The sequence below is a fragment of the Tyto alba genome, unplaced genomic scaffold, assembly GCF_018691265.1.
Source record: "Tyto alba isolate M040663 unplaced genomic scaffold, T.alba_DEE_v4.0 Super-Scaffold_44, whole genome shotgun sequence".
Taxonomy (NCBI): domain Eukaryota; kingdom Metazoa; phylum Chordata; class Aves; order Strigiformes; family Tytonidae; genus Tyto; species Tyto alba.
In genome coordinates this window covers 99033-115731 of record NW_024881320.1, presented here as the reverse complement: position 1 = coordinate 115731, position 16699 = coordinate 99033, and the positions used below count along the sequence as shown (strand labels likewise).

At 69.0% G+C, this 16699-nt stretch overlaps 1 protein-coding gene across 3 annotated transcripts; it reads left to right on the top strand.

Annotated features, from left to right (window-relative positions):
* Positions 1–2852: 2852 nt before the first annotated feature.
* On the top strand, positions 2853–16659 carry MARK4 (microtubule affinity regulating kinase 4). 3 transcript variants are annotated; one of them, XM_042805432.1, is made up of 18 exons: positions 2857–3087; positions 4852–5049; positions 5321–5374; positions 5496–5544; positions 5651–5716; positions 6031–6101; positions 6540–6596; positions 7830–8066; positions 8842–8961; positions 9244–9343; positions 9430–9539; positions 9619–9775; positions 11381–11595; positions 11708–11811; positions 12698–12961; positions 13038–13117; positions 14541–14585; positions 15380–15558. In XM_042805432.1, the coding sequence occupies exons 1-18, from the start codon at positions 3037–3039 to the stop codon at positions 15442–15444; spliced, it is 2043 nt and encodes a 680-aa protein (XP_042661366.1). In that variant the 5' UTR covers positions 2857–3036; the 3' UTR covers positions 15445–15558. The 3 variants fall into 3 exon arrangements, with proteins under 3 accessions (XP_042661365.1, XP_042661364.1, XP_042661366.1); XM_042805431.1 differs by lacking the exon at positions 13038–13117 and having other exon boundaries at positions 2853–3087; positions 4852–5013; positions 15380–16659; XM_042805430.1 differs by lacking the exon at positions 13038–13117 and having other exon boundaries at positions 2855–3087; positions 15380–16659.
* Positions 16660–16699: the final 40 nt, after the last annotated feature.

Genomic DNA, 16699 nt, shown 5'->3' with positions numbered 1-16699 from the left:
CCAGGGGACACTGGCACAGCACAGGGACAGGGACAGGACCCAGGTGGCACTGGGGGACAGACATTGGCATGGCACAGGGACAGAACCCGGGTGGCACTGAGGAACACTGGCACGGGGACAGGGACAGGACCTGGGTGGCACTGGGGGACACTGGCACGGCACAGGGACAGGGACAGGACCCGGGTGGCACCGGGGGACAGTGGCATGGCACAGGGACAGGGACAGGACCCGGGTGGCACCGGGGGACACTGGCATGGTGCAGGGACAGGACCCGGGTGGCACTGGGGGACAGACACTGGCACGGCACAGGGACCGGACCCGGGTGGCACTGGGGGACACTGGCACAGGGACAGGGACAGGACCTGGGTGGCACTGGGGGACACTGGCACGGCACAGGGACAGGGACAGGACCCGGGTGGCACCGGGGGACAGTGGCATGGCACAGGGACAGGGACAGGACCCGGGTGGCACCGGGGGACAGTGGCACGGCACAGGGACAGGACCCAGGTGGCACCGGGGGACACTGGCACGGTGCAGGGACAGGACCCGGGTGGCACTGGGGGACAGACACTGGCACGGCACAGGGACCGGACCTGGGTGGCACCGGGGGACACTGGCACGGCACAGGGACCGGACCTGTGTGGCACCGGGGGACACTGGCACGGCGCAGGGAGAGGACCCGGGTGGCACCGGGGGACACTGGCACGGTGCAGGGACAGGACCCGGGTGGCACTGGGGGACACTGGCGTGGCACAGGGACAGGGACGGGACCCGGGTGGCACCAGGGGACACTGGCACAGCACAGGGACAGGGACAGGACCCAGGTGGCACTGGGGGACAGACATTGGCATGGCACAGGGACAGAACCCGGGTGGAACTGAGGAACACTGGCACGGGGACAGGGACAGGACCTGGGTGGCACTGGGGGACACTGGCACGGCACAGGGACAGGGACAGGACCCGGGTGGCACCGGGGGACACTGGCACGGCACAGGGACAGGGACAGGACCCGGGTGGCACCGGGGGACACTGGCACGGCACAGGGACAGGGACGGGACCCGGGTGGCACCAGGGGACACTGGCACAGCACAGGGACAGGGACAGGACCCAGGTGGCACTGGGGGACAGACATTGGCATGGCACAGGGACAGAACCCGGGTGGCACTGAGGAACACTGGCACAGGGACAGGGACAGGACCTGGGTGGCACTGGGGGACACTGGCACGGCACAGGGACAGGGACAGGACCCGGGTGGCACCAGGGGACACTGGCACGGCACAGGGACAGGGACAGGACCCGGGTGGCACCGGGGGACAGTGGCATGGCACAGGGACAGGGACAGGACCCGGGTGGCACCGGGGGACACTGGCACGGTGCAGGGACAGGACCCGGGTGGCACTGGGGGACAGACACTGGCACGGCACAGGGACCGGACCTGGGTGGCACCGGGGGACACTGGCACGGCGCAGGGAGAGGACCCGGGTGGCACCGGGGGATACTGGCATGGCACAGGGACAGGGACAGGACCCGGGTGGCACCGGGGGACACTGGCATGGCACAGGGACAGGACCCGGGTGGCACCGGGGGACACTGGCGTGGCACAGGGACAGGGACAGGACCCGGGTGGCACCGGGGGACACTGGCACGGCACAGGGACAGGGACGGGACCCGGGTGGCACCGGGGGACACTGGCACGGCACAGGGACAGGACCCGGGTGGCACCGGGGGACACTGGCACGGTGCAGGGACAGGACCCGGGTGGCACTGGGGGACAGGGACAGGACCCGGGTGGCACCGGGGGACACTGGCACGGCACAGGGACAGGGACAGGACCCGGGTGGCACCGGGGGACAGTGGCACGGCACAGGGACAGGACCCGGGTGGCACCGGGGGACACTGGCACGGTGCAGGGACAGGACCCGGGTGGCACTGGGGGACAGACACTGGCACGGGGACAGGGACAGGACCCGGGTGGCACCGGGGGACACTGGCACGGCACAGGGACAGGACCCGGGTGGCACTGGGGGACCGATCGTTGTCACCCGCCCCGCCCCCCCCGGCCCCGGGTGGCAAACGGGGACACCGGCCCAGCGCCCAGCACCACGTGACGTCCTGCCCCCCCCCTCCACCCGTGTTCATGTCCCACCGTGTCCCCACCACCCCGCGTGACGTCGAACTCCTCCATGTGACACCTCCGCCGGCCACTTAGGGGTTAACGCTCACCCCCGGCCCCCCCCCCCGCACACTCCTGTCGCCGCCGATTGGCCGGCACAGCAGCCAATCGCAAAGGCGCGCTGGCGTGGGCCCCGCCCCCGCCGGGGGGGGCCGGCCGGGCTGTCTCCATGCCCCGGCGCAGCCAATGGGAAGGAGCCGCGGCCGCGCCCGGCGGCTTGCGATTGGCCGCCGTGCTGCCGGTGGGGGCGGGACCAGCCCCGCCTTGACGCTCCTCTTAAAGGCAAAGGGCGGGGCAGCGCCCCTCCCCGCGCCCCAGGCGTGTCCCCAGCCCGGGCGGGGGGGGTCGCTCCCACGGTCCCAATTCGGCGCCGCCGTACCCCTGAACGCCCTCCACCCGCTGGCTCCACGCCAACCGCCCCCTGCCCCCCCAAAACACCCACAACCCCTGCCCCCCCACAGCCCCTCAACGACCCTGCCCCCCCTGAATGCCCCCCGCGCCCTCAAATAACCCCGGTACCCCTACTCCCCCCCCCCCCTCCCGGCCGCCGGGGGGGGGCTGAGGCGCCTTTAAGGGGCGTGGCCAGCCCCGCCGCGGAGCCCCGCCCCGCCCGGTGCCGTTTCCGGTTCCGGCCCGGCCCGGCCCATGGCCGCCCCCGCCGCCGCCCGCCCTTAGGGCCCCCCCCCCGCCCGGGCCCGGCCCGGCCCGGCCCGGCCCCGGCTCCGCCTCCGAGCGCTCCGGCCCGGCCATGAGCCGCTGGTAGCGGCCGCGCCCGGTGCGCCCGGCCCGGCCCGGGCCGACCCCCGAGCCTCCCCCCCCCTTCCCCCCCCCCGCCCCCCCGGGCCCCGGCCCCGCCGGTCAAGATGTCTTCGCGCTCGGCTCTGGCGGCGGGGAACGAGCGGAACGCGGACACGGTGAGCGGGGGGGATGTACCGGGGGAGGGGGGCGGCTGGTACCGGCGGGGGCACCGGGGGTGGGGCGGGATGGACCGGGGGGGTGGGTTTCACCGGGGGTGCACCGGGAGGGGATGGTTCGTACCGGAGGGGCACTGGGAGGGGGTGGGTTGTACCGGGGGGGGCCCCGGGTTTGTACCGGAGGGGCACTGGGAGCGGGTGGGTTGTATTGGGGATACCAGGGGGATGTGGGGGGGCTGGTTCGTACAAGGGGCACCGTGTGGGTGTCGGTTTGAATTGGGGATACTGGGGGGAAGTCGGTTTTTACCGGGGGGGGCACCGAGAGGGGTCGGTTTGTACCAGGGGGTCACCGGGGGCGGGGCTGGTTTATACTGGCGGAGCACCGGGAGGGGCCCGGTTGTACTGGGGTAGGGGGGCTCTGGGGCTATTAAGCGGGAGTGGGGGGATTGGGGGGGGGGGCGGTACTGGCGTGATGGGGGGACCCCAGTGACCCCACAGCTGGGAAGGGGGGGGCACACTGGGGCCAGCAGAGCCCCCCCCCCCCCCCCCCCCCCCACACGGGCGAGGCTGGGACGCGGCCCTGGAGCCGGTCAGGCAGGATCGGGCCCCACCCCACCGGCCGGGGCAGCGTCCCCCCCCGGGGGCCTTTGGGTGCTGGGGGGCGGGGGGCACCCCTGTGGTGAGCGGGGGGGGGGGTGCGGCAGAGGGCACCCCTGTGATGAGCTGGGGGGGTCTCTCCAGCACCAATCGCTCCTGTGGTGAGCTGGAGGGGGCGGGGTCACTCCTGTGATAAGTTGGGGAGGGGTCTCAGCAGCACCAGTTGCTTGTGCAATGAGCTGGGGGGGGTCTCAGCAGTACTGGTCACCCCTGTGATGAGCTGGGCAGGGTCTCAGCAGCACCAGTCACTTGTGCAATGAGCTGGGGGGGGTCTCAGCAGCACCAGTCGCTTGTGCAATGAGCTGGGGGGGTCTCAGCAGTACTGGTCACCCCTGTGATGAGCTGGGAGGGGTCTCAGCAGCACCAGTCGCTTGTGCAATGAGCTGGGGGGGGTCTCAGCAGTACTGGTCACCCCTGTGATGAGCTGGGCAGGGTCTCAGCAGCACCAGTCACATGTGCAATGAGCTGGGGGGGTCTCAGCAGTACTGGTCACCCCTGTGATGAGCTGGGAGGGGTCTCAGCAGCACCAGTCAGTTGTGCAATGAGCTGGGAGGGGTCTCAGCAGCACCAGTCGCTTGTGCAATGAGCTGGGGGGGGGGGTCTCAGCAGTACTGGTCACCCCTGTGATGAGCTGGGAGGGGTCTCAGCAGCACCAGTCACATGTGCAATGAGCTGGGGGGGTCTCAGCAGTACTGGTCACCCCTGTGATGAGCTGGGAGGGATCTCAGCAGCACCAGTCGCTTGTGCAATGAGCTGGGGGGGGTCTCAGCAGTACTGGTCACCCCTGTGATGAGCTGGGCAGGGTCTCAGCAGCACCAGTCACATGTGCAATGAGCTGGGGGGGTCTCAGCAGTACTGGTCACCCCTGTGATGAGCTGGGAGGGGTCTCAGCAGCACCAGTCAGTTGTGCAATGAGCTGGGAGGGGTCTCAGCAGCACCAGTCGCTTGTGCAATGAGCTGGGGGGGTCTCAGCAGTACTGGTCACTCCTGCGATGAGCTGGGAGGGGTCTCAGCAGTACTGGTCACTCGTGCAATAAGCTGGGATGGCGGGGGGGGTACGGGGGTGGGGGGATGTTTCAGCTGTGTGTCCTCCCCTTCCTTCCCCAGCTCGCGGGCCTGGGGGGCAGCCGCTCGGAGAAGGGCTCGGCCTGGTCCAGCCGCTCGCTGGGTGCCCGCTGCCGCAACTCCATCGCCTCCTGCCCCGAGGAGCAGCCCCACATTGGCAACTACCGCCTGCTGCGCACCATCGGCAAGGGCAACTTCGCCAAGGTCAAGCTGGCCCGGCACATCCTCACCGGCCGTGAGGTGGGGGGGTGGGGGGGACCCGGGGGGAGAAGTGGGGGGGGCCCTGTGGGGAGAGACAAGGGGCCTGGGAGGGAAATGGGGGGAGAAATGGGGATCCTGGTGGAGTTGGGGGCGGGGGGGGTATGAGAGGGTGTGAGGGAAGCTGGGGGGTGCAACTGGGAGGAGAATTGCGGTGCTGGGGGGAGTTTGGGTGTCTGAGGGGGGGGGTGGGGGTTGGGGTAACCGACAGCACCGCCCCCTCCCTCACCACCCCCCCCCGGTTCCTTCCTAGGTGGCCATAAAAATCATCGACAAGACGCAGCTGAACCCCACCAGTCTCCAGAAGGTGGGGGGCACACGAGGGGGTGTTTCATGGGGTTTGGGGGGGGGGGAGGGGGGGGCGGGCCTGGCCCCCCCCCAACTAACACCGTTGCCCCCCCTCACCTTCCCCCCCCTGCTCCATGCAGCTCTTCCGGGAAGTTCGCATCATGAAGGGTCTCAACCACCCCAACATTGGTGAGTGGGCCCCCTGACTCTTGGAGGGGGGGGGGGGGCACCCGTGGGTGCCTGTGCTGAAACCCCCCCCCCCCCCCAACCCCTCCCCACCATCACCTCCCTGCAGTGAAACTGTTCGAGGTCATTGAGACAGAGAAGACGCTGTACCTGGTGATGGAGTATGCCAGTGCTGGTGAGACCCCTCCCCAGGCACCCTGACACCCGCCCCCCCCTCCCCAAGGGTGCTGCAACACTCTCCCCCCCCCCCCCCCCCCAGGGGGGCTCTGCTCTGCCTGGGTGCACCGCAGGGTGCTGTGCTGGGGTTAGGGGGTGCACCCAGTGGTCTAGTGTGGGGCACGGTGCCCACCATGGCTGGGGGGGGGGCAGGGGGGTGGTGGTTTGGGCTGGGGGTGCCATGCCTGGGGTGAGGGGGGGTGGTGCAGGCTCCTTCTGGGGGTGCTGTGCCTGGGGTGGGGGGCACACAGGCACCCATGGGTGTCCTTGCAGGTGAAGTGTTCGACTACCTCGTGTCCCATGGGAGGATGAAGGAGAAGGAGGCGCGAGCCAAGTTCAGACAGGTGGGGGGGGGGGGTGCTGGCAGAGGAGGCGGGGGGATGTGGCACCGTGGTGGCATTGGGCTGGGGACATTGCGAGGGGGGGTGGCCGTGGTGGGGGGCTGGCAGAGGGTGGGGAGGGATGTGGCATGATGGGGGGGGGGGGGGCTGGGGATGTGGTGGGGGGCTGGCAGAGGGTGGGGGGGGTTGTGGCACTGTGGTGGCATTGGGCTGGGGACATTGCGAGGGGGGGTGGCCGTGGGGGAGGGCTGGCACGTGGCAGCCACACATGGCCAGGATCGATCCTCCCTGGGGCCACTGGCTGTGGCATCGATCGGGGGGGGGGACACACACACAGGAGAGGCCAAGGAAAGGCGGGGTGGGCGCCATGGAGGGACACGCTGGTGGCAGTGGGGACAGTGGGCACTGGTGACACCCCACGAGTACTGGCCTTGTCCCCAGATCGTCTCGGCCGTGCATTACTGCCACCAGAAAAACATCGTCCATCGGGACCTCAAGGTGGGACCCCGCGGTGTCCCCTGCCGGGGGTGGCACTGGGCAGGGGCAGTGGGGTGCCCTGTGGTGGCACTACCCCATACTGTGCCCTTCCCGGTGTCCCTGTGCCACATGGGGTGCCTGACACTGTCCCCATCCCAGTGTCCCCATCCTACTGTCCCTGTGCCAGATGTGCCCATGCCAGCATCCCCACGCTGGACACTGTCCCCATCCCAGTGTCCCCATCCCACTGTCCCTGTGCCTGATGCGGTGCCCATCCTGGTGGCCCCATGCTGGACACTGCCCATCCCAGTGTCCCCATCCTGCCGTCTCTGTGCCCATCCCAGTGTCCCCATCCTGCCATCCCGGTGCCCATCCCAGTGTCCCCATCCCGACATCCCTATGCCCAACACGGTGCCCATCCCAGTGTCCCCATCCCGACATCCCTGTGCCCAACACGGTGCCCATCCCAGTGTCCCCATCCCACCCTCCCTGTGCCCAATGTGGTGCCCGTCCCAGTGTCCCCATCCCTGTGCCAAACGCGGTGCCCTTCCCAGTGTCCCCATCCTGCCATCCCAGTGCCTAACACGGTGCCCATCCTGGTGGCCCCATCGTGGTGCCCGTCCCAGTGTCCCCATCCCGCTGTCTCTGTGCCCATCCCAGTGTCCCCATCCTGCCATCCCGGTGCCCATCCCAGTGTCCCCATCCTGGTGGCCCCATCCCAGTGTCCCCATCCCACCCTCCCTGTGCCCAATGTGGTACCCGTCCTAGTGTCCCCATCCCTGTGCCCAACGCAGTGCCCATCCCAGTGTCCCCATCCTGCCATCCCAGTGCCTAACACGGTGCCCATCCTGGTGGCCCCATCCTGGTGCCCAATGTGGTGCTCATCCCAGTGTCCCCATCCTGCCATCCCGGTGCCCATCCTGGTGGCCCCAACGCTGTGCCCATCCCAGTGTCCCCATCCCACCCTCCCTGTGCCCAATGTGGTGCCCGTCCCAGTGCCCCCATCCCTGTGCCCAACGCGGTGCCCATCCCAGTGTCCCCATCCCGCCGTCTCTGTGCCCATCCCAGTGTCCCCATCCTGCCATCCCAGTGCCTAACACGGTGCCCATCCTGGTGCCCAATGTGGTGCCCATCCCAGTGTTCCCATCCTGCCATCCCGGTGCCCATCCCAGTGTCCCCATCCCGCCGTCCCTGTGCCCGTCTCGGTGGCCCTGTGCTGGACACGGTGCCCGTTCTGCGTCCTGGTGCCTGCAGGCGGAGAACCTGCTGCTGGACGCCGACGCCAACATCAAGATTGCCGACTTCGGCTTCAGCAACGAGTTCACGCTGGGCTCCAAGCTGGACACCTTCTGTGGATCCCCCCCCTACGCCGCCCCCGAGCTCTTCCAGGGCAAGAAGTACGACGGCCCCGAGGTTGACATCTGGAGCCTGGGTGTCATCCTCTACACCCTGGTCAGCGGCTCCCTGCCCTTCGACGGCCACAACCTCAAGGTGGGCAGGCGGGATGGGGCGACGTCCCCTCCTGTCACCCAGCCCTGTCCTGTCCCCTTCTTGGCTGAGGATGGTGATTGTCCTGTCCTGGCCACATGCCTGGTGTGGAACAGTGCCCACCCCAAACCCCCAAATGTGGGGCAGCACCTGTCCCTTCCCTTCCCTGTCCAACCCCAAACCCCCAAATGTGGGGCAGCGCCTGTCCCTTCCTTTCCCTGTCCAACCCCAAGCCCCCAAATGTGGGGCAGCGCCTGTCCCCTTCCCTGTCCAACCCCAAATGTGGGGCAGCGCCTGTCCCCTTCCCTGTCCAACCCCAAATGTGGGGCGGCACCTGTCCCTTCCCTTCCCTGTCCAACCCCAAACCCCCAAATGTGGGGCAGCACCTGTCCCCTTCCCTGTCCAACTCCAAATGTGAGGCGGCACCTGTCCCTTCCCTGTCCTGTCCAACCCCAAACCCCCAAAATGTGGTGCAGCACCTGTCCCATTCCCCTGCCTGACTGGGGACAGTGCCCACCCCAAACCCCCAGATGTGGGGCAGGACCTGTCCCTTCCCTGTCCAACCCCGAACCCCCAGATGTGGGGCAGCACCTGTCCCGTTCCCCTGTCCTGTCCAACCCCGAACCCCCAAATGTGGGGCAGCACTGGTCCTGTCCTGTCCTCATGCCCAGGGTGACAGTGCCCCCCTTGTCCCCATGCCGATGGGAGGTCGGTGCCTGCCCCACGCCAGGACGTGGGTGCCCCGCAACTCACGTGGTGCATCCTGGCCCCCCCCCAGGAGCTGCGGGAGCGGGTGCTGCGGGGCAAGTACCGGGTGCCCTTTTACATGTCGACTGACTGCGAGAACATCCTGCGCCGGTTCCTGGTGCTGAACCCGGCCAAGCGCTGCACCCTCGAGGTGAGGGGAGGGCTGGCGGGGGGGGGCAGGTCTGGGACATCCTCCCACCCTGATGGGGCACTGTCCCTAGCCACTTCACTCCCCACCCCGTGGGCTCCCGCTTCCCAGTGTTCTTAATTAGCTTAATTAGCTCTGGGACTGATGACGGGTTGTTACAGTGCCAGTGGGCATGGGCAGGATGCAGCCACCAGTGCCCTGGCTGGGGCCCAGCACCCTGGGCTGGCATCGCAGGGGGGGGTGGGTGCTGATGACACCCCCAACGTCACCCATGTCACCCCGCAGCAAATCATGAAGGACAAGTGGATCAACATCGGCTACGAGGGTGACGAGCTGAAACCCTACAAGGAGCCTGAGGAGGACTTCGGGGACGCCAAGCGCATCGGTGAGGGCACAGTGCCACCCTGGCACCCCGGGGTGGGGGTCCGCCGGGGACCGGCGGTGCCCCCTCACTATCCCCGCTCCCCGCAGAGGTGATGGTGGGCATGGGCTACACCCGGGAGGAGATCAAGGAGTCCCTGAGTAACCAGAAATACAACGAGGTTACGGCCACCTACCTCCTGCTGGGCAGGAAGAACGAGGTGAGGTGACGCGCGGTGGCGCCGCTGTCCCTGCCTGGGGACGCCGGGCAGGGCTGGTGACGGGCGCTGCCGCTCACAGGTGGAGGCAGGAGAGTCGCGTACGGGCAGCAGCCTCTCCCTGGCCCGGGTGCGGGCACCCAGCGAGGCGGCCAACGGCACCGGGAAAGCGTCCTCGCACAGCAAGAGCCAGCGCGGTGCCACCACCTACCACCGGCAGCGGCGGCACAGCGACTTCTGTGAGTGTCCCCAGCCCCGTCCCCGGGGTGGGCACGGTGTCCTGCGCCTGCAGGGCCGGGCGTCGTGCTTGGGGCAGGGGGGGCACGGTAGGGTGGGCTCTGTGCCCCGGGGGGGGTCCAGGGCAGGGTGTGTTCCGTGCCTGTGGGGTTTGGGGCAGGGGGGGCACCCAGTCCCATGCCTGCGGGGTCCAGGGCAGGGTGGGCACCCAGTGCCGTTCCTGTGGGGTCCGGGGCAGGGTGGGCACCCAGTCGCGTGCCCACTGGGTGCAGAGTAGGGTGGGCTCTGTGTCTGTGGGGTCCAGAGCAGGGTGGGCACCCAGTCCCATGCCTGCGGGGCCCAGGGCAGGGTGGGTTCTGTGCCTGTGGCATCCAGGACAGGGTGGGCACTCAGTGCCATGCCTGTGGGGTGCAGAGTAGGGTGGGCTTCGTGCCTGTGGGGTCCGGGGCAGGGTGGGCACCCAGTCGCGTGCCCACTGGGTGCAGAGTAGGGTGGGCTCTGTGTCTGTGGGGTCTAGGGCAGGGTGGGCACCCAATCCCATGCCTGCAGGGTCCAGAGCAGGGTGGGCACCCAGTCCTGTGTCCACTGGGTGCAGTGTAAGGTGGGCTCCATGCCTGTGGGGTTCCGGGTGGGGTGGGCACCCAGTCCCTTGCCCACTGGGTTCAAGGCAGGGTGGGCACCCAGTGCCATGCCTGTGGGGTGCAGAGTAGGGTGGGCTTCATGCCTGTGGGCACTCAGTCCTGTGTCCACTGGGTGCAGTGTAAGGTGGGCTCCATGCCTGTGGGGTTTGGGGTGGGGTGGGCACCCAGTCCCTTGCCCACTGGGTTCAAGGCAGGGTGGGCACCCAGTGCCATGCCTGTGGGGTGCAGAGTAGGGTGGGCTTCATGCCTGTGGGGTTTGGGGCAGGGTGGGCACCCAGTCGCGTGGCCACTGGGTGCAGAGTAGGGTGGGCTTCATGCCTGTGGGGTCTAGGGCAGGGTGGGCACCCAGTGCCATACCTGTGGGGTGCAGAGTCGGGTGGGCTTCATGCCTGTGGGGTTTGAGGCAGGGTGGGCACCCAGTCGTGTGGCCACTGGGTGCAGAGTAGGGTGGGCTCTGTGTCTGTGGGGTCCATGGCAGGGTGGGCACCCAGTCCCATGCCTCTGGGGTGCAGAGTCGGGTGGGCTTCATGCCTGTGGGGTTTGAGGCAGGGTGAGCACCCAGTCGCATGCCCACTGGGTGCAGTGTAAGGTGGGCTCCATGCCTGTGGGGTTCGGGGTGGGGTGGGCACCCAGTCCCTTGCCCACTGGGTTCAAGGCAGGGTGGGCACCCAGTGCCATATCTGTGGGGTGCAGTGTAGGGTGGGCACCCAGTGCCGTGCTGGTGGGGTGCAGTGTAGGGTGGGCTCTGTGTCTGTGGGGTCCATGGCAGGGTGGGCACCCAGTCCCATGCCTACTGGATGCAGGGCAGGGTGGGCTTTATGCCCCATTGGGTGCAGAGTTAGGGTGGTCTTCATGCCTGGGGGGGGGTCCAGGGCAGGGTGGGCACCGTCTCCTACATCCTACAGGGTGGCTGGTTGATAGAACTGACCCCCCCCTGCAACACACCCCCCTCCCCTTTGCCCGCAGGCGGCCCCTCGCCGGTGCCCATGCACCCCAAGCGCAGCCCCACCAGCGCGGGCGACGCGGAGCTGAAGGAGGAGCGCATGCCCGCCCGCAAGGCCAGCTGCAGCGTGGTGGGGAGCGGGCGCGGGATGCCCCCCTCCAGCCCCATGGTCAGCAGCGCCAACAACCCCAACAAGGCCGAGATCCCCGACCGGCACAAGGACAGCGCCATCAACACGGTGGGCAACGAGGTGGCGGGGGGGGGGGGGGTGGGGGGGGTGGGAGTGGGGCAGGACTCAGGGAGGGAGGGGGGGCCACCCATGGCGCTGATGGCACCTGGTGCTTTTGCAGAGCAACCTCCCCTCGAGCGTGATGGCGCGCAGGAACACCTACGTCTGCACCGAGCGCCCGGGCACTGACCGCCATTCGCTGCTGCAGAATGGCAAGGAGAACAGGTGGGGGGGGGGGGTCCCCTCCTGTCCTGTTCCCCCCTCGGGGTCCCCTCCTGTCCTGTCCCCCCCCGGGGTCCCCTCCTGTCCTGTCCCCCTCCTCCTGCCACTGTCCTGTTCCCTCCTGTCCTGTCCCCTCCCAGGGTCCTTTCCTGTCTTCCTGCTCCCGCCCTGGGGTCCTGTCCTGTCACCCCCCCCGTCTTCCTTCTCCCCCTTGGGGTCCTGTCCTCTCTCCCTCCTGCCAGTGTCCTCTCCCCTCCTGTCCTGTCCCCCCCCCAGGGTCCTCTCCCGTCTTCCTGCTCCCCCCTGGGCTCCTGTCCTGACCTCTCTCTCTTCTGCCAATGTCCTGTCCCCTCCTGTGCTGTCCCCCGCCAGGGTCCTCTCCCGTCTTCCTCTGCTCCCCCCTGGGGTCCTGTCCTCTCTCCCTACTCCTGCCAGTGTCCTGTTCCCTCCTGTTCCCCCCCGGGGTCCCTTCCTGTCCTGTCCCCCCCGGGGTCCCCCCCGTCTTCCTTCTCCCCCTTGAGGTCCTGTCCTCTCTCCCTTCTGCCAGTGTCCTCTCCCCTCCTGTCCTGTCCCCTCCCTCCCAGGGTCCCCTCCCGTCTTCCTGCTCCCCCCTGGGCTTCTGCCCTGTCCCTCTCCTCCTGCCAGTGTCCTGTCCCCTCCTGTCCCCCCCCCCGGGGTCCCCTCCCGTCCTGTCCCCCCCCGGGGTCCCCTCCCATCTTCCTGCTCCCCTCTGGGCTCCTGTCCTCTCTCCCTTCTCCTGCCAGTGTCCTGTCCCCCCCCCCCAGGGTCCTTTCCTGTCTTCCTGTTCCCCCCTGGGGTCCTCTCCTGTCTTTCTCCTTTTCCCCCCCCCCGCAACACTCCAACACCTTCTTCCTTCCCCTGCCCACAGCTCCGTCGCCGGCCGGGTGCCTCCGGCGTCCCCCTCCAGCCACAGCATCGCCGCCGCCTCCTCGGAGCGGGCCCGCCTGGCGCGGGGCACCACGGTCCGCAGCACCTTCCACGGCGGGCAAGTGCGGGACCGGCGAACGGGGGGGGGTCCTAACGGGCCCCCCGCATCCCCCACACTGGCGCCTGAGGCTTCGCCGCTGCCCCAGAGCCGCTCGCGGGCCACCTCCAACCTCTTCAGCAAGCTGACCTCCAAGCTGACCCGCAGGTGAGGGGGCCGCGGGCTCTGTGCCCGCCCCGCCGGCGCTGCCCTCGCCTTCCTCACTGCCTCTTCTCTCTTCCAGGGTCACTCTTGACCCCTCTAAGCGGCAGAGCTCTAATAGGTGCGTCTCGGGCACCCCCACGCCTCCAGGAGCCAAAATCAGTAAGTGCCCGGTGTCACCGGCACCCGTCGCGGTGCCACTGGTGCTCGTCCCAGCGCCGCCAGCGCTCCCCACTGTGCCTGTGCCGGCGGCGCTGGTGGTTTGTCCCGGTGGCCATCCTAGTGCTGCCAGCACTTACCCCAGTGCCCCAGCCCAGTGGTGTTCTGGGGCCTTGTCCCGGTGCTCCCGGTGCCTGTCCCGGTGCTCCCAGCACCTGTCCCGGCGTTCCCAGTGACCTTCCCGGTGCTCCCAGTGCCCTTCCCGGCGCCCGTCCCGGTGCTCCCGGCGCCCGTCCCGGCGCTCCCAGTGCCTTGTCCCGGTGTTCCCAGTGCCTTGTCCTGGCGCTCCCGGTGCCCTTCCCGGTGCCCGTCCCGGTGCTCCCAGCGCCCATCCCCGTGCTCCCGGCGCCCGTCCCGGCGCTCCCAGCGCCCGTCCCGGCGCTCCCAGTGCCTTGTCCCGGTGCTCCCAGCGCCCATCCCGGTGCTCCCAGCACCCGTCGCGGCGCTCCCAGCGCCTTGTCCCGGCGCTCCCAGCACCTTGTCCCGGTGCTCCCAGCGCCCTTCCCGGTGCTCCCAGTACCTTGTCCCAGTGCTCCCAGCACCCGTCCCGGTGCTCCCGGTGCCCGGCGCGCTGCTCCCAGCGCCCTTCCCGGTGCTCCCAGTGCCCTTCCCGGTGCTCCCAGTGCCCTTCCCGGTGCTCCCAGTGCCTGTCCCGGTGCTCCCAGTGCCTGTCCCGGTGCTCCCAGTGCCCGGCACGGTGCTGCCGGCGCCTGCCACGCTTTGCTCCTGTCCCTTCTCTCTCTCTCTGCCTTTTAGCCTTTGCCTGCTGGGGGGGTTTGGGGCTGTGGGGGGGTGGGGTGGGGTGTGGGCACAGTTGTTCCCCACTGTGGGGTTGCACTCGTGCCTGTCAGTGTGGGGGTAGTGCTCCCCCGCCCCAATTTGGGCACAGCTTTGTGGGGGGGGGAAATGCCCCCCACCCTGCCAAGGGGCATCACCCTGGGGAAAATGGGTGTGCCTTCAGCTGAGGCTGGTGCCCCCCAAACTCAGCATTACTTTGGGGGGGGGGGGGCTCTGTGTGTTCCCCCCCCCAAAATAGGTATGACCCATGGGGTACGATGTGCCCCCCAAAATTGGGGCAGTGCCCCTCCCAGGGGACATGACCTTGCCCAGGTGCTATCCCCTAAATTGGGAGCACAGCTTTTGGGGGGGGGGTGGTGGTGGTGTGTGTGTGGGCAGAGTGACCCCAAGCTGGGGACTGTACCCCCACATTAACTGTGGTGATGGCCCTGAAAGGTGTCACCCAAAGTGGGTGCAAAATGGTGGTGGGGGGTGGCTTGGTGCTTCCCAGGGTGGACAGAGCCCCTGGTCTTCCCTGACATGTGTGTGTCGTCCCCCCCTCTCTGACGTGTGCCCCCCCCCTCCCCAGGGTCGCAGACGAACCTGAGAGAATCGGGGGACCTGCGCTCACAAGGTGGGTGCTCATGCCCAGGGGTGTGTCCCGGGGGGGGGGACAGCCCCCCTGCCCACCCCCTGGCCCCCATACTCCCCATATCCACTGCCCCAGAGCCCCCATACCCACTGCCTGTGGTGCCCCAGAGCCCCCGTACCCCCTGCCCTTGTACCCACTGCCTATGGTGCCCCAGAGGCCCCATACCCCCTGCCCCTGTGCCCCAGAGCCCCCACACCCCCCATCCCCACTGCCCCAGAACCCCCAAACCCCCATACCTACTGCCCCTGTGCCCCAGAGCCCCCATACCCCCCACACCCACTGCCCCAGAGCCCCCATACCCCCCACACCCACTGCCCCAGAGCCCCCATACCCACTGCCCCGGTGCCCCAGAGCCCCCATACCTACTGCCCCTGTGCCCCAGAGTCCCCATACCCCCCAGAGCCCCCATACCCACTGCCTATGGTGCCCCAGGGTCCCCATACCCTCTGCCTCTTGTGCCCCAGAGCCCCCATCCTCTCCCCGCAGCCCTCTGCCTGCACCATACCTATGGCCCCCCCAAACCCACCCCCACAGCCCCCTGCCATACCCATCCTCAGTGCCCTGTAGCCCCCATAACCCTCCCCACAGCCCCCTGCCTTCACCCTACCCACTGCTCTCAGTGCCTTGTCGCCCCCGTACCCACCCCACAGCCCTCCGTGCCCTGTAGCCCCCCCCCCATACCCACCCCATGCAGCCCCATGCCCTACCCCACCCTGTAGCCCTGTGCCCACCACCTTCTTGCCCCCACCCCCCCCCACCCGCTCCCCTCCCCACAGTTGCCATCTACCTTGGGATCAAAAGGAAGCCGAACCCCGGCTGCTCCGATGCCCCTGGCATGTGAAGGTGACGAGCGCCCGGCCGGCCGAGGCGGTGATGGCAGCGCTGCGGCAGGCCACCCTCTCGGCCGGCTGCCGCGCCCGCCAGCCCCAGCCCTTCCTGCTCTCCTGCACCCACGACCGGGGCCCCAGCGAGCACTTCTGCCATTTCGAGGCCGAGGTTTGCCGGCTCCAGCGCCTCGGCCTCCACGGCGTGCTCTTCCGGCGCCTGGCCGGCACCGCTGGCGCTTTCCGCGCCACCTTGGCGCGCGTGGCCGGTCAGCTCCAGCTCTAGGGACCCGCCGGAGCTGGGACCCCCGCCTCAAGGGTTGCATCCCTCCCAAGGGGGGGGATGCGCCGGAGCTGGGACCTGGGGCGGCATCGGCGCCGGGATCCCCCCCTGAGGGATGCGTCGGCACTGGGAGCTCCTCGGGGCGGGGGGGCCGCACCGGATCCGGCACCCAGGGCCGCGTTGGTGCCGGGACCACCCCCCCCCACCCCCCCTCCAAGGGTGCGTCAGATCTAGCACCCAGGGCTGCGTTGGCACTGGGACCAACCCCCTCCCCGGGGAGCACTGTTGGTGCAGGGGGTCTGCAACGGAGCCAGACCCCCCCCCCCCCTTCTCCACAGGGGCTGCAGCTGTTCTGGGGGGCTCCCAGGGGGGGCTCCCTCAGCTCCAGCATCCCCCCCCCCTTGGGGATATCGGCACCAGCACCCAGGGGCCTGTGCTGTGGCAGCTCGGGCATCTGGGGTGCCCCTGGGGACCCCCAGGTGTCGCTGGCCCCAGGACCCTGGGGGCTCGGGGACCCCTTGGCTATCTGTGGGGCCATCGGATCCAGGACCCCGGCAGCCCCCAGCTCTGGGACCTTGGGAACATTGGTGCCAAGACCTTGGGGTTCACCAGCTCCGGGACCCCAGAGACCACCAGTTTGGGGACCTTGGCTTGGGGACCTTGGGCACATCATTTCTGGGACCTTAGGGTCCCCCAGCTCCCAGGTTTGGGGCTCTGCGTCACCCCTGCCCCACCCCTGGGTCTCCAGAGCTGTGGCTGCATCCTGGGGTCCCCCAGAGCCCCTCCCCGGGAGCTGTCCTCGTGTCCCCCAGCCCTGTACAGCCTGTAAATATGGCCCTGGGCCCCGGGGCTCTGGTGTCAAAACCCCCCCACACCCCACCCTGGCACATTTTTAAGTTATTCCTGCCCCGGTCTGTACCCCAACTCCCCAATAAAGATAGGAAACCTGTTGGCGTCAGCACCCATCAGTACCGGGGACACCCCCATCA

Excerpts from the sequence above, each read along its gene's own strand:
- MARK4 (XM_042805430.1), top strand. The coding sequence starts at position 3,037 with ATGTCTTCGCGCTCGGCTCTGGCGGCGGGGAACGAGCGGAACGCGGAC. Across the intron at positions 5,717-6,030 it reads GATGGAGTATGCCAGTGCTG|GTGAAGTGTTCGACTACCTC; the intron begins GTGAGACCCCTC and ends GTGTCCTTGCAG. Across the intron at positions 9,776-11,380 it reads GCGGCGGCACAGCGACTTCT|GCGGCCCCTCGCCGGTGCCC; the intron begins GTGAGTGTCCCC and ends CTTTGCCCGCAG.